The sequence below is a fragment of the Mus pahari genome, chromosome 7 (genome assembly GCF_900095145.1).
Source record: "Mus pahari chromosome 7, PAHARI_EIJ_v1.1, whole genome shotgun sequence".
In the NCBI taxonomy this organism is placed as follows: domain Eukaryota; kingdom Metazoa; phylum Chordata; class Mammalia; order Rodentia; family Muridae; genus Mus; species Mus pahari.
In genome coordinates, this window is record NC_034596.1 from 421,846 (window position 1) to 436,054 (window position 14,209).

The 14,209-nt window shown below is 45.8% G+C and overlaps 1 protein-coding gene across 1 annotated transcript in view; it reads right to left on the minus strand.

Annotated features, from left to right (window-relative positions):
* Window positions 1-13,560, minus strand: part of Plb1 (phospholipase B1) — a 126,154-nt gene extending 112,594 nt beyond the window's left edge. Inside the window, exons 1-2 of the mRNA XM_021202165.2 lie at window positions 13,416-13,560; window positions 5,621-5,850 (exon numbers count right to left, since the gene is read on the minus strand). Of these exons, the coding sequence (XP_021057824.1) occupies window positions 5,621-5,690 (70 nt within the window). The 5' untranslated portion in view covers window positions 5,691-5,850; window positions 13,416-13,560. The remainder of the gene's footprint in view (window positions 1-5,620; window positions 5,851-13,415) is intronic.
* Between the last annotated feature and the right edge of the window lie 649 nt (window positions 13,561-14,209).

Consider the following 14,209-nt stretch of genomic DNA (forward strand, 5'->3'; position numbering starts at 1 on the left):
GCTCTTTACTTATGACTCTATGTGCTCTTTACTTATGACTCTATGTGCTCTTTACTTATGACTCTATGTGCTCTTTACTTATGACTCTATGTGCTTCTTTTGAGGCAAGGTCTCTCGCTGAAGCTGGAGTTCACTGATTTTTAGCAAGACTAGCTGGCAGTGTGTCCTAGAGTACCTCCTAGGATACTGGCGCTGGGCCCGGGTTACACGTGTGCTTCTTATGTATTTCTTACAGGTACAGGTTACATGCATGGTTTCCTATGTGGATTCTGGGGACCCTAACTTAGGTCTCATGCTTGGGCAGCCAGCAGTTTCCTGACTGAGCCACCCCGCCAGCCCATGCCATCGCTTTCCCCTTTTATGTTCTGTGGTGGAGTGATGTTAGCTTCCACCCAGGTGACAACTCCATGTTCTTGTCCTTGAATCCAGGCCATCCCTGAAACCTGCCTTGGCCCCCCGGAAACTGCAGAAGTGATGTTGGGGCCTGGGTACTAGAAAACCTCTTGTGAAGGTTGGAGAGATGGCTCAGTGGTTAGGAGCACTAGCTGCTGCTCCTCTAGAGGCCCTGGGTTCAATTCCCCACACCCTCATGGCAGCTCACATGCAAAACACCAATGCCCATGGAATAAAAATTTTTAAAAATTAAAAAGAAAAACCTCTTGTGGATTTTCTGGTGGGGTAGGTCATTATATAACATGTAGGCCTTACATTAGAAATTGCACAGGCAATGTAGAAATATAGCAAGAATGCCAAGTACGCAGACGTGTCATTTTAGATCAATTGCAGATCAGTTCCTGACAGTACTACTGGGATAGAGGTGAGATGCTTTTGATGGGAGCTTCCCAAGCTGCACATCCCCTGAACTGTGAGAAAACAAAGCAGTGGCTGCTCCGAGCCACTGGGATGTAATGTAATTTGCTATGCAGCAGAAAATAACTGTCATACAGAAAATTGCTCACCAAAAATTGGTTCTTAAAAAAATATTCAAATGGAAAAACTTAGGATATAATAAATCAGAGAAAAGGGAGTCACTTGGGAATGGAGCTCAGAGGTAATGTAGTGCACACTTAATATACACAGGGCCCTGGGTTCAATCCCCAGCTCTGCCAACAGAAAGGGAAAGGAAATAATCAATACCACCACCAACATACACACACACACACTCACACACATACTCACATACACTCTCACACTCACACTCACACTCACACTTGCACTCACTCACACACATACACACTCACACACATACATACACATTCACACACATTCACACACATACTCATACACACACAATACTCACATACTCATACACTCCCTCATACTCACACTCACACACATACATACACACTCACACACACTCATACACACACACACACACACACACACACACACACAAAGAGGGCAACGTGGCTCAGTGGGTAGAGGCACCTGCCATGCAAGCCTGATATCTGGGTTTGCTGACCACAGTCCAGGTGAGAAGACAATAGAGATATGCACATAAAATCCCAGCACTCTTCAGTAAGATAGGGGACAGGGACGGAAGATTCTTCCAGCAGCTCACAGGCCAGCTAGCAGGAAGTATACAGCACTGTGGAAACAGAGAGAGACCCTGCCTCAAAGGCAAGATAGAAAAAGGCAACTAAGCTGGGCATGGTGGTGCACGCCTTTAATCGTAGCACTCAGAAGGCAGAGGCAGGCAGATTTCTGAGTTCAAGGCCAGCCTGGTCTACAGAGTGAGTTCCAGGACAGCCAGGGCTACACAGAGAAACCCTGTCTTAAAGAAAGAAAAGAAAAGAAAAAAAAAAAAAAAAAAAAAAAAAAAAAAAAAAAGAAAGAAAAGAAAAGAAAAAAGAAAAGAGCAACTGACTTCCAGAAGTTTGTTCTTTGACTTCCATACATCCTGGCAAGTATACAGCCACACATTCTCTGTCTCTATGTCTGTCTCTGTGTCTGTCTGTCTGTCTGTCTGTCTGTCTGTCTGTCTGTCTCCTTCTCACCACCTATATACAATAGGTGTGTTGGCAAGTATGCAGCCACACATTCTCTGTCTCTGTCTGTCTGTCTGTCTATTTTTCTGTCTCTCACCACCTATACACAATAAGAATGATAATGATGATGATAATTACTTTAAAAAGGAGGGGCATGAGTATAGAAGCTGTAGATATTTAAAAGATGAAAGCAGAAATCTGATTTTAAAGTGATTTAAATTTAGCCATTGCTTGGGGACTAAGTAGACAGCTCCGTTAGTCAGGTGTCTACCATGTAAGCCTGATGACCTGAGTTCTGTTCCCCCACACCCATTAAAAGCTGGGTGCACAGCACACTTCTGTAACTTAGAAGTGGGTGGGGAAGGACGGTGTAGAAATAGGAGGATGGAGGAGCTTGCCAGCCAGCCCAGCTGGAGCAATGACTTTCAGCTTCAGTAGGACACACTGTCTCAAAACAACGAAGTACATGGAGGTATAGTTTCCCTAATTGGTTTTTGATTATGTCAATAAAGATGGCGAGAGCCAATTGTTGGGCAAAGGAAAAAAAGTGGGATTTCTGGGTCCCAGAAGGAAGAGGAGGAGACAGAGCCGGGGCGCTTTTTGGCCAGGCTTTGGGGCGAGGAGCATGACCACCATGGGGGCAAATAGAACCAGTGGTGGTCTCTACCACTGGCGGAATTCTGATATAGGGTAGCTGATGAGCTTAGGGCAATAGATTCTGCACCCAGCAGTTGTGTTGTCTGGCTGGGTTTAGAGGGTTAGAATTGTCTGGTGTTTTCCATTTTCAGCTACTAAGGTAGGCAGGAGAAAAGGCACAGCCGGGGAGCCGCACGAAGTTGAGGAGCTTGGACAGAGCTCTTGATAAAGAGCTAGCAAGTTTCTAAAATTACACGAAACATCCTCCTCTCCCCTTTCATTTTGGCACATTTCAGAGATATTCAAAGTGTACTCACAAGCCCATAGCAAGCGCCACATTTGCTGATGAAACTGAACTCTGTAGACTTGGGCTCTGGCTAATTCGGGTGTGCTTATTTATTGGCAAGTTCTTTTTATTTTTAAACAAAGTTTATAAAATTGAAGAGAAGAGGAGAATACTTCCTGCTAGAATTTGCAAGATAAGGATGCGTCCAGCTGTCTCTTCTGTGAGAAAGTGTAGGCAGAGTTTCAGAGACCTCCAAAACACATGAACACAGAACAAAGAAAGAGGGTTTGAGAGGGAGGTGACAGGACCAACCACACTGTGATTAGAGAAACTTCCCACAGAGAAGCAGATAAAATATATGGGGATTTAGTTGTGCTCAAAACTTAACATGTGAAAACCAATTTTACTACTCTATAAATACTTTTAAAATTAAAAAATTAAATCCATTTGCCATACAACATAAATATCATCTACCTGGGAATAAATTGATCAAGAATACCTGCAAGAAAACTTTGTGAACTATGAACTAAAATGTACATATAGAGTCATGATTTACATGACTCAGTACTGTAAGGACAGATACTTCTCCCAACTTGATTCATAGACTCAAAAGCAATCTTTATCAAAATCCCAACAAGTTTTCTGGGGTAAAAACTGATAAATTTATGAGAATTCAAAGCCAAAACACTTCAAAAGAAGGAGAAATGGAAAGTTATTTTGTAAAATTATAGCGCATATCGTGAGGCTACCAATTGATGGCAATGTGTGCTAGAGAAACACAAAGAAGCTTGCCAAGGCATGGGCCCTGCACCCCTAACCTGGGAAACAAATGGCTCACGGGAGCAGTGGGAAACAACTGTGACAGCTGGGGATCTGCAGGAAGGAAACAATAACAGACATAGCACTGGGCTCCGCTCTTACACTAGACACAACCATCAACCCCAGATGTACCCAGATATACCTAAACGGAACAGCAAATAAGGAAATAAGTGTGAAAAGTTCTCTGTGACCTCAAGGTAGGCACTTTTAAACAAGACACATGGAGAACCAACGGTAGAGAAAAGACTTATTATTCATTCCTTAGGCATCTTGACAGAATATACAAAGACTCTGGGAGTCTGACCACCACCCACAGCCACCAAGCTGCATCCTCTGACCACCACCCACAGCCACCAAGCTGCATCCTCTGTCCCTATTGCTCTGAAAGTGCTTCCAGCTCAGCATCAACTTGAGCAGTGGTTCTCAACCTTCCCAATGTTGTGATCCTTTAGTACATTACAGTTCCTCGTGTTATGGTGACCCCCAACCATAACATTGTTTTCATTGCTACTTCATAACTGCAGTTTTGCCACTGTGATGAATTGTAATGTAAATATTTTTGGAGATAGAGGTTTGCCAAAGGGCCATAACACACAGGTTGAGAACCACTGAACTAGAGAAAACCAAACAGGCTCAAGTAAATTGTGGAAGACGCCCTATTTCTTAGTGTGCTTCCAGCCTCCTCCAGCCAACATCCCACAGTCATGGCGACCTGCAGCCTCTGCTTCTCCATCACTAAACTTTCCCACTCCCTTGTCATCCTTTGAGTCTACAGAAGGCAAATTATGGAGCCTTCCAGCAAACTCTGAGTTAACAGCTTAGAGTTTCCATTTGGGTGCTAATCACCTATTTCCACAAAGTGAATTCTGCCTCTTTCCATGAAGAGAGCAGAAAGATGGTCTTTGGGGAGTGGAAAGACAGTTGTCATATATGTCCACTCTCCTAACAGCCATTAGTCAGCTCCCACGGGGAACCTGAACAATCCACAGGAAAAGGGAAACGGACAGACACAGCCCAGCACGAGAAAAGAGCACGGTGGTCAACAAGCACAAGAAACTCTTTCCTGGGTCTCACTACAGACCATACAAGTGCAATCCTAGTCTCCCCAGAGGTTTGAAACAGGACTCTGGGGTCCCAGGCAGTTCCCTGGGTGGCTCCAGGGCAGTCACCTTCTGCTACAGACCCAGGCCTCAGGTGAGGAAAGAGAAGGAGGTCCTGCTCAGGGTCCTTTACTGCTTAAAATAATCCTGCCTTCCTAAACCAGAGAGAGGGTGGGGCAGGACCTGTTCACACTCAGCATCAGAAGAAACATGAAGCCCTGGGCATTCCTGTGAGGCTCAGCCAAGGCTAAGCACATCATACAACTAAGACCTATGGGCATCTTTAGGATTTATGACACTGGTCCATCTTCATCTGTCCTTGACAGAAAAAGCAAAGGCCACAGAGAGCTATAACCATGACTTAATGTTGACACACCATTCTACTCTATCTCTTGAGGTATTTGGAGATTGGACCCAGGGCCTTGTACTGATAAACAAGCATTCTCCATATCTCCACATCTCCAGCCACCACCACCCATTTTAAAGAAGAGGAAAAATGAGGCTCAGGTAGATAGAACTTTTCCAGGCCCCATAGCACAAAGTAATAAAAATCTTGGTGACTCTTCACTCACAGCTTTTCCCTCACCAGAGTCTGAAACTCACATATGCTTATCTCTCCTAGACCCACCATCCCCCACATCCTCCAGAGCCCCTAACTCTCAGCTGTTCTATAGGCAGCCCAGCCTCCCATCCCACAAGAGGCAAACTAAGCCCTCATGTGATTTTGCTTTACATTTGGAGCTTCATCTCAACAAGGGGATGTTCAGCGACTCATCAAATGTCACACTTACCTTGTCCCAGCAGCAGCAGCAGCAGCAGCAGCAGCAGTCCCACCAAGGACACACCTGGACACAGCTCCATCCCTCAGTGTTGTAGGTGTCTCGGGCCTCTGAGTAACCGGCTTCCTTCCACAGATGGATGAATCACCTCTCTCCCTCCTGCTTTTATGCCCCTCTGGGATCTGATAGCACACCTGTCGTAAATTTTACTGTGTTCACCTTTGAAAGGGGGCAGTGGCTGGCTGTAAATGATAAATATTAACATTTAGGCAGATGCTTGACGACAAGGTAGCACACTCTCATCTCAGACACCCAAAGATCAGACTACATGGTGCCTCTCTGGTACCTCTGGTACCTCCCATGATGTCAAGGCTTCAGAGTTGGCTGGTGGCAGAGACAGAGCTATGGAGAAGATAGACCTTGGCATCCCATGTGTTAAGCAGAGGTTCCACTATGTGACACAACCCTGGAATCTTGGGCACATCCCCAAGACAGACCTCAATCTGCCTTCACTTCTTGGCTTACAGAAAATAAAGGACACGGAGAATCAAAGTGTAGACCCATCAAACCAGCTCCAAACAGCAGCTTTCTCAGTCTGAAATATATCCCCACCCAGGCTCAGGAGCCACCAGGTTTTCTAGTTTGGACCTCAAGGGGAGGTTTCTTTCTATTGTCCCCACGCCACCTCCAAACACACTGATGGCCAGAAGTGGCAGGCAGGCACAGCGCACACGCATTGTCTGGATGTCGAGCTGTGAGAAGCAAAGGCTGAGAGGTGAGTCAGTGTGGAACTCACTCTGACCCCATCAGCAGTTCCCACTGGGCACGTGAAGTGGGGGCTGCTGGGCTGAGACTAAACTAGGCAGACTGAGCTAGACAGAGCTAGAGTGTAAAGCCCGAGTAACAAAAGCTGTTCAGAGTGACGAGTTCATCCTTTCCCCCCAAATACCAACAAATGATTGTCCTGTGGTGCAGTCTCTGAGCACTGACTCCACTAGGAGCCCCGAACTGGTTCCTGTGACCCAACGCAGATCTTGCTCTCCATTCTGACTTAGGTATTTTTTTTCATAGAAGGCTTTACTGTGTTGAGTCTAAAGTAACAGTGAGCTGTGTGGTTCTTCACTTACCAAGTCCTGGTCCTAGGATATTGCCATCCCTTCTCTGCTGCTCAGAAATATGGCATGGGGGATCGTGGACCTCAGGCTTAGTCGCAGCCTTCAGACTTTGTATGGGTGAGGAGCTAGACACTGACACACTAACCCTGTTGGCTATGCCCTGTTGCCCATGGCTAATCCTAGGACCTTCAGAAGGATGACAAGTTCAGAAAGGAAGAAGAAACTGTACACAATGCCAAGGTCTGTGGGGACTGTGTGAGCATAGATGCTCTCAAGCACCTGGACACTTGTCACTGGCACGACACTGCCCACAAATGGAAGCTCAGACTCACAGATGCCGCCCCAGTAAGGATGCCAGAACCACCCACTCTGTGCTGCCAGCAGCCTGGAAGAGCATCACCACACTTCCTGGAATGCACTAAGGGTCCATAAGACTTTGCTCATGCTCAGGCCAGGAGAAGGAGGGTGGGAAGTTTGACTGGGAAAAGGCAGAAACATCTGTTTCCCACCTCTGGTCCCTTTGCTGTGTTGCTGGCCAGAACCTGTCCTATAACCTATTTTACCTCTAGAAAACTGAGATATGACTTAACCATTTTCATCTCGGAGGGCATTTTGGCCTAGGACAGTCTGAATTGTCTTTTAGATCAAGGAAATCTTGAAGTCCCAGCAAAAGTAAGGCTAGGGAAGCAACATTTCTTCCTCCCTTTTTAAGGGTGGGAGGTGCTGGAGTAAGACATGGCTTCATGCTGGTTTCCAGGTTACAATGTATCTCAGACTGTTCTCAAACTCATAATAATGTGCTTTAGCTTTCTGGGTCTAGGATTACAGGTGTGAGCCACCACCCCTGGCTTGGTAAGTAACTTGTGTAGGCATTCTTGCCAACACTGTGGAGTCATCTGTCAGTGTGGATGACACGTGCTGTTAGGTCTCTTACAGCTGAGAAAACAAGGGGAAAGCAGTCTTCAACAGGCAGAGACAAGCAACTGCCACCCCTATCACTTCCCCAGAAACTTTTGTTCTCTGTTGTTGTTGTTTTGCTATGAAATATGTCACGAGGATAAAGCCTGTCAGAGGGAATGTGCATCACTGCCTGCTTTAGAGGGAATGTGCATCACTGCCTGCTTTAGAGGGAATGTGCATCACTGCCTGCTCTAGAGGGAATGTGCATCACTGCCTGCTTTAGAGGCAATGTGCATCACTGCCTGCTTTAGAGGCAATGTGCATCACTGTCTGCTTTAGCAAAAGTCTTCGGGTGTGACCTCTGAGAAGGAAACAGGCCTGGTGAATTCATGTCTTCAGAGTTAGACTGTATTCCCTGCTCTGAAGACTTCTTGTAGACAAAGTAGTTGCTATTTTCCGAGGACCAACTAGGAGGTGCTAGACCAAATCTCAGGTTCAAGGCCCACACAGACCAAAGCAGTGCAGGACTTAGAAGTGTAGTTTTCAAACTGACAGATATAAGTGATAACATTCTCGTGAGTTTAGTTTGATGAATGAATACACCACTTTAAAAAACAGACCATAGAACATCTGAGGATGTCAAATATAACAGTGGTAGGAAGAGTACCTGGGGAGTTGGTTTTGGTTACATGTGAAGTGTGTGGTTCTTAATGTGGGTCGCAGTTGATATTTGAGAGGCCTGTTTTGTCTGATGATGCAGCTAGCTACAATTCGTCTGTATCCCAGAGTATCTGGAAGCAATGTCTGCTGTTGGTTCTGGGCCTTGGGAAGGAAGGCAAGTGGGGTCAAGGTTTTTGATGATTGTGGGCAGAGCTTGAGATAGATCGCCCTATTTTTTTCAATAAGGAAAACCAGGCTCACTTGAATGAACATGGACCACATGATAGGAAGTATGTATCACTAGCCCATCATCTCATCTCAGATGTGAATCTACTGGTAAATGTTTCCCTATACAGGCACACTCTAACAAAACAGTATCAAATGCTCAGAAATGGGCTTATTCAACTACCCATTAGCAGGGACTGCTCATGAGTCAAGATACTAAAGACACAGACTTCATTAGGGAACAAAGAAGGGATCAACAATGTAGATCAGGAGAAAACCCACGATTTTTAAATATCTCATTCTTATTAGTAAGTAGAGAGAAGTGGCAGATCACAGAAGACTAGACAGAGGGACGCTCGGTCTGCTTTGATCTCTGCTAGATGCCCAGAAGCTAGCCCAGGTCCACTGTAGCAGGCATTCACTATGTTGAATGAATAAATTAATGAGTGAAAGTTGAATGAATGAAGCCAAGACCAAGACTACCACAGAAAGATCAGCTCATAGAGCCAACTAGAGAAGACAAAAGGAATACAAATCATGGCTGAGGACATGGAGCTGAGGACAAAGAGAATGTTTCCCTTGTGCCATGAAGCACTAAGGAACATGGGTGGTGGATCATGGCCACTCTCCAAGGCTCTGCTGGGATTCATCTACATGGTGGTTCTCAATCCTGGCCACCACCAGACAGCCAGCACTGAGGAGACAAAGATGACTCTCTGACTTGCATCATACAAGCTAAAAGTCCACCTGACAAGAGGACAGGCTATTAACGACTTGCCAAAGAGGCTGACCTCCTAGAGAGAAATCTGCTGGAATATACCATCTGGCAAGATTCTGGGGGGGGGATGGAAAAAGAGCTGAATTCTGGTGTCTAGGAAAGTCCAGTGTCTGAGAACAGGATGTATAAGCTAGAGTTCCAGGTCTGCTATGATGCCTGCTGTCACTTGAAGTTTCTCTCTCTCTCCCTTCTATACTGTAAAATTGATTGACAGCATGAATTTTATTCTACAGTGGGCACACAGTCACATCCATGGTGTTTGAAGGAGGGGTGTTCTGACTTGCCCACTTCATGCATGCAGAATACCCTCTTTCTACATCAAGCATTTGTGTGAAGTAGGTACTATGGCTAGCTGACCACTGTTTACAGGTGGGGAGCAAGTGAGTGTCTACAGTATGAGCCCTGGTACTCTGCAAATCACTTGGTCATTCTAATGCTCTCTCTCTCTCTCTCTCTCTCTCTCTCTCTCTCTCTCTCTCTCTCTCTCTCTCTCTCTCCACATCATACCCCTTTCAGACTCTGAGGGATCTCCAGACTCTAATGTCCTAGAGGAACATAGACAGGAGCATTTATTAGAGCCATGCCTTCCCAGCACATGGAAAATGATGTTTGTATGGCAAGGAACCTGAGATGATCAGTCAGGATATTTTAAACAGCCCAACCCAGTACTTTTCTGTAAGTCCAGAAAAACCATTCTTGTTGCCTACCTGATTCCCATTAATGCACCTACACCCAGGTTCAGACTTAAACAGCATTCACTGAAACCTACTAAGTAGGAGTTAAGCGCCTACTAAGCTGCAGGCCTCTTGTGATTCAAGTGCATAAAGGTTTTATTTCATACTAGTGGGACTCTTCAGAGGCAGGGGTAAAAATTCCAGCCAAAGGTTACCCAGTTTGTGAGTGTACAAGGAGGCGCCGTTCCCATTCATTTCTCCCCAGCACTACTGGGAGACATGCCTGGTGGCGGGCCACTCATCCCTCGAGGTGGAGAGTAAGAAAGGGCTCTTGATCCTGAACTGTAGGAGGCAGGCCTTCAGCTCTTAAACCAAAGATGGCAGTAGACTTACCAGTGTGATTCTTCTTTCTTGGATGCTGAATCTAAAAACTAGGGTGTTGGTGCATCTCGGGGTAAAGCACCCCCTTTTCCTGACACCAGAGGACTCCTCTCTCTGGCTCTACTTCTGAAGAACCAGAGAACTTAACAGCAGTTTACCATCTAACACAGGAATGTTGATGCCAGCTTAGTCCTTTCTTCTCCCCTTCCAAGGACAAGCAGGACACCTTAAGAATGGTTCAGAAAGCACTTAGTCCTTGGCAGTCACCTGGACCTGGCTTTCTCCTCCCCTACTGTACAGAGAAGAAAACTGAGGCAAAGAAAGAGGCTTTTGAGAAGCCCGCCTTTGAGTAAGAACAGCACTCGGGGCAGGACTCTCTGGTCCAAGTTCAATGTTCTTTCCCACTCATTGCTCAGGGCTGAATCACTGTGACCATGGCAGCAATGGTGTGTTTAGTCTAGTTTTATCAAAAAGAAATTTAAAACTCACAAGTCAGGACTAAGTAACTGACTCAAGGTTGCTTAGCTACTAGGGGTAGAGCCCAGAACTCTTGCCTGTCCACCATGGCCAGGAGTGGCCAAGTTCTAGCTATGACTAAGCAATACAAAACCTGTGCTAAATAATGAAACATAAAGCCTAACACCTGTAATCACCCCATCTCTACCCAGCATGGCGTCCCTGGGAAAATGCTGGTATGGAAAGCTCTTCCCTAGATCTCCCAGAGCTGAGATGCTTATATGTGGTACCCATGGCTTCCCACAGCAAGTCTAGGGAATCAGATGACATTAAATTCGATGCCCTGCCCACGAAGCTCATCTTTCCCTCACTGCCTGCAGGAGCTGTGATGTATCCTTTGAGTCCAAAGAGAATAAGCAAATATCCCAATGTTTGTTCCAAGAATCTCAGTGCTTGCTGCTCTGCTGGGAAGGTCCTGGATCCCACACTCCAAGCGTCCCACACAGACCCCACCCGCCTCCCCGCCTGTGTTCACAGGACAGCAGCTGCCCAGACAGCATCCCTAGGTTCTGGACGCAGAGAGAGGGACAGCAATGGAGATTACCAGTTAGTGCACATAAGAAGTATCTCTCACCTGGATTCTGGTAACAATTCGTGAACACTGACCCGGGGCAGCTTACCAGCCTGGACGTCCCTCTATTCACATAGCACAGCCTCTGGTCCTCTGGTTGTGGGGCAGGGGACTGCTGTCCTTTATGTTGCCACCTTGGTCAAGGGCTGGGCTGCCAACACCCAGGACACCAAGGCAGCTTGTGGGTGTTAATGGCATTGGCAATAATATACAGACGTGTTTACCGCACCTGCTCCATTTCGAGCTGTTTATGTTTGATGGCACCACCTGGGCAGAGGGCTGTAAGGGAGTAGGCGAAAGAGAGGGAAGTGCTGATGGAGAAGGGCTGTCCCCTGGGGCCCTGATACCAACCAGTCACCGGGGCTGTGCTGGGCTCCAGCCATCTGGACAACCAACGGGGGGAATGGGTGGCTCGCTGAGGAGCTGTCCCTCAGGTTTTATTTCCTGAAGGATTACACAAACACCACTGCCTCCAGGAGCTTCTGACTGACATCAGCCTGTCACCTGTCCTTTCTTCACTTCTGATATGCATGAAGGCCTTGGTTTTTCACAGAAAATTGAATTCCCAATTCTACATCCTTTCTATCCTAAGCTTATTTTCACACTATGGTATTTCTGAAAATAGACTATGAGTGTGTGTGTGTGTGTGTGTGTGTGTGTGTTTGTGTGTGTTGTTTATATGTTGTATGTATGTGTGTCTGTGTGTGTATGTATGTATGTGCATGTGTGTATATGTATATCTGTGTGTGAATATTGTCTGGATATGTGTCTGTGTGTAGGTGTGTGTATATGAGCAAGTGCATGTGTCTGTGTGTTGTGTACATGTTGCATGTATGTATATGTTTGTGTGTGTTCACATGTGTCTGTGTGTATATGTATGTTATATATGTATGTGTCTGTATATGTATATGTGTGTCCTATGTATATGTATATGCATATATGTGCATGTGTATCTCTGTGTGTGTATATATGTGTGTACATGAGTGTGTGTTTGTGTCTCTGTATGTGTATATGTATGTGTGGGTGTATTGCATGTGTGTGTATGTTGTATATGTGTTGTGTGTGTTTTGTGTGTATATATGTGTGTTGTGTTTCTCTATGTGTGTGTTGTATGTGTCTCTGTGTGGTATGTATGTGTGTTGTGTGTGTCTGAATGTTATATATGTCTCTCAGTGTGTACTGTGTTGTGGGTAGTGTTGTGTATGTTTGTATATGGTGCATGTGTGTTCTGTGGGAGTGTCCATGTGTCCATGCGTGAGAACAATCTTAGGTGTTGTCCATCTGGACTATGCAATTTTGAGAGAGTTGCATTGGCCTGGAAGTGGCTGAGGAGGCCAGCACTGGAGCTACAAGCTTGCACCACCATGCCAGTCTTTCAGAATGTCTGGAACTCCATAGGAATATGTAGAAACCTTCCTGAGAGTGGACGGTAAAAGCAAATTTTCTTTTATTTGTATTTGTTTTGAGATAGAGTCTCGCTATGTATTTCAGACTAGTCTTGAACATGAGATCTTCCTGCCTCAGGCTCCTGGATCCTGAGATGACAATTGTGTGTCACCATGCCCAGCTTTAAAGCTTTGTTTTGTTTTATCTCAGTGTTTCTGCTCCAAAGACTGGTTACTTTAACTTAAGACACAGAACTTCCTCATTTTTGTCCCTTTGAATTTAACACTTGATTGACATTTGGGAGCCTCTTATGGGCATGTAGAATACAGCTACATGCTTCTCCAGGGGGTGGCTAGAATCTCAGTATGCTCCTTGTGAGGATCATGCAAACTCTATTTCCTGTTCCCTTTCTTCTTTGCTTCTGAGCCACATCAGGCCAACATCTCTCAATTCTCTCTAGCCAGGGAGGAGCGCTATGTCTCCCGAATCTTTATGAGGTTGAAAACTCTTGCATTTGATCATCTGAATCCCATAAGAATTCCTGTAGGCTGAACATCCCAATTCTTTGTCAGGTAGCATTTCTAAAATGCCTTTCACTCACCTGTCCCTGTCCTTCAATGTGGCTTCTGTTCCCACCATGCCATCAAAAGTTCTTGAAGGTCAGTAGTTTGCTGAATCCAACAGACAGCAATGGATCCTCATGCCTTCTCCCACTGTGTGTGAGTGGTGGCTTCTACTGCTTTCTTGAGATACTAGCGCTGTCTGAGGTTCCTGGTTTTGTCTGGCCACTCCTCCTCTGGCATGGACCCTCCTCTGCTGGTTCTCAAAGCAACCATAGCAGCCCTTGGCTTTATTTAAAGCTTGTGTGTCAATCATTCCTACATTCCCACTTCCAGACAGACCTTTCTTCTGAGCTTCAAGCCCCATAAACTCATTCATTGACTCAATAACCCCCCTTTGATGTCTGTGGGTTCCTCAGGATCTGGGAGTGTAGAACTGGCCACATCATTCTTCTGCTATCGTTTTTAGCCCTACAGGAAACAGCAGTGGCCATTGCAGACAGACCCAGACAATATCCATGGGATCTCCTGCTCAGTCCAGCAGATCACCAATGGCTGAGTCCCATCAATTCTGTATTCCAGTTCCTGGACCAAATTGGGCCCAGCCTACTGTCACTGCCCTCTGGCTAAATGTCTCCAGCTATATTTCTTCTATGTCTTCCTTCCTTCCTTCCTTCCTTCCTTCCTTCCTTCCTTCCTTCCTTCCTTCCTTCCTTCCTTTCTTTCTGTAACTATATTAGTCTGAACAATCTTGTCAGTGTGTAAGCCACACCCTGTATAAACCCCTGAGACATGTTCCCATTTCCCTTTTGTCAGGGACTGATCATCTCTGCAA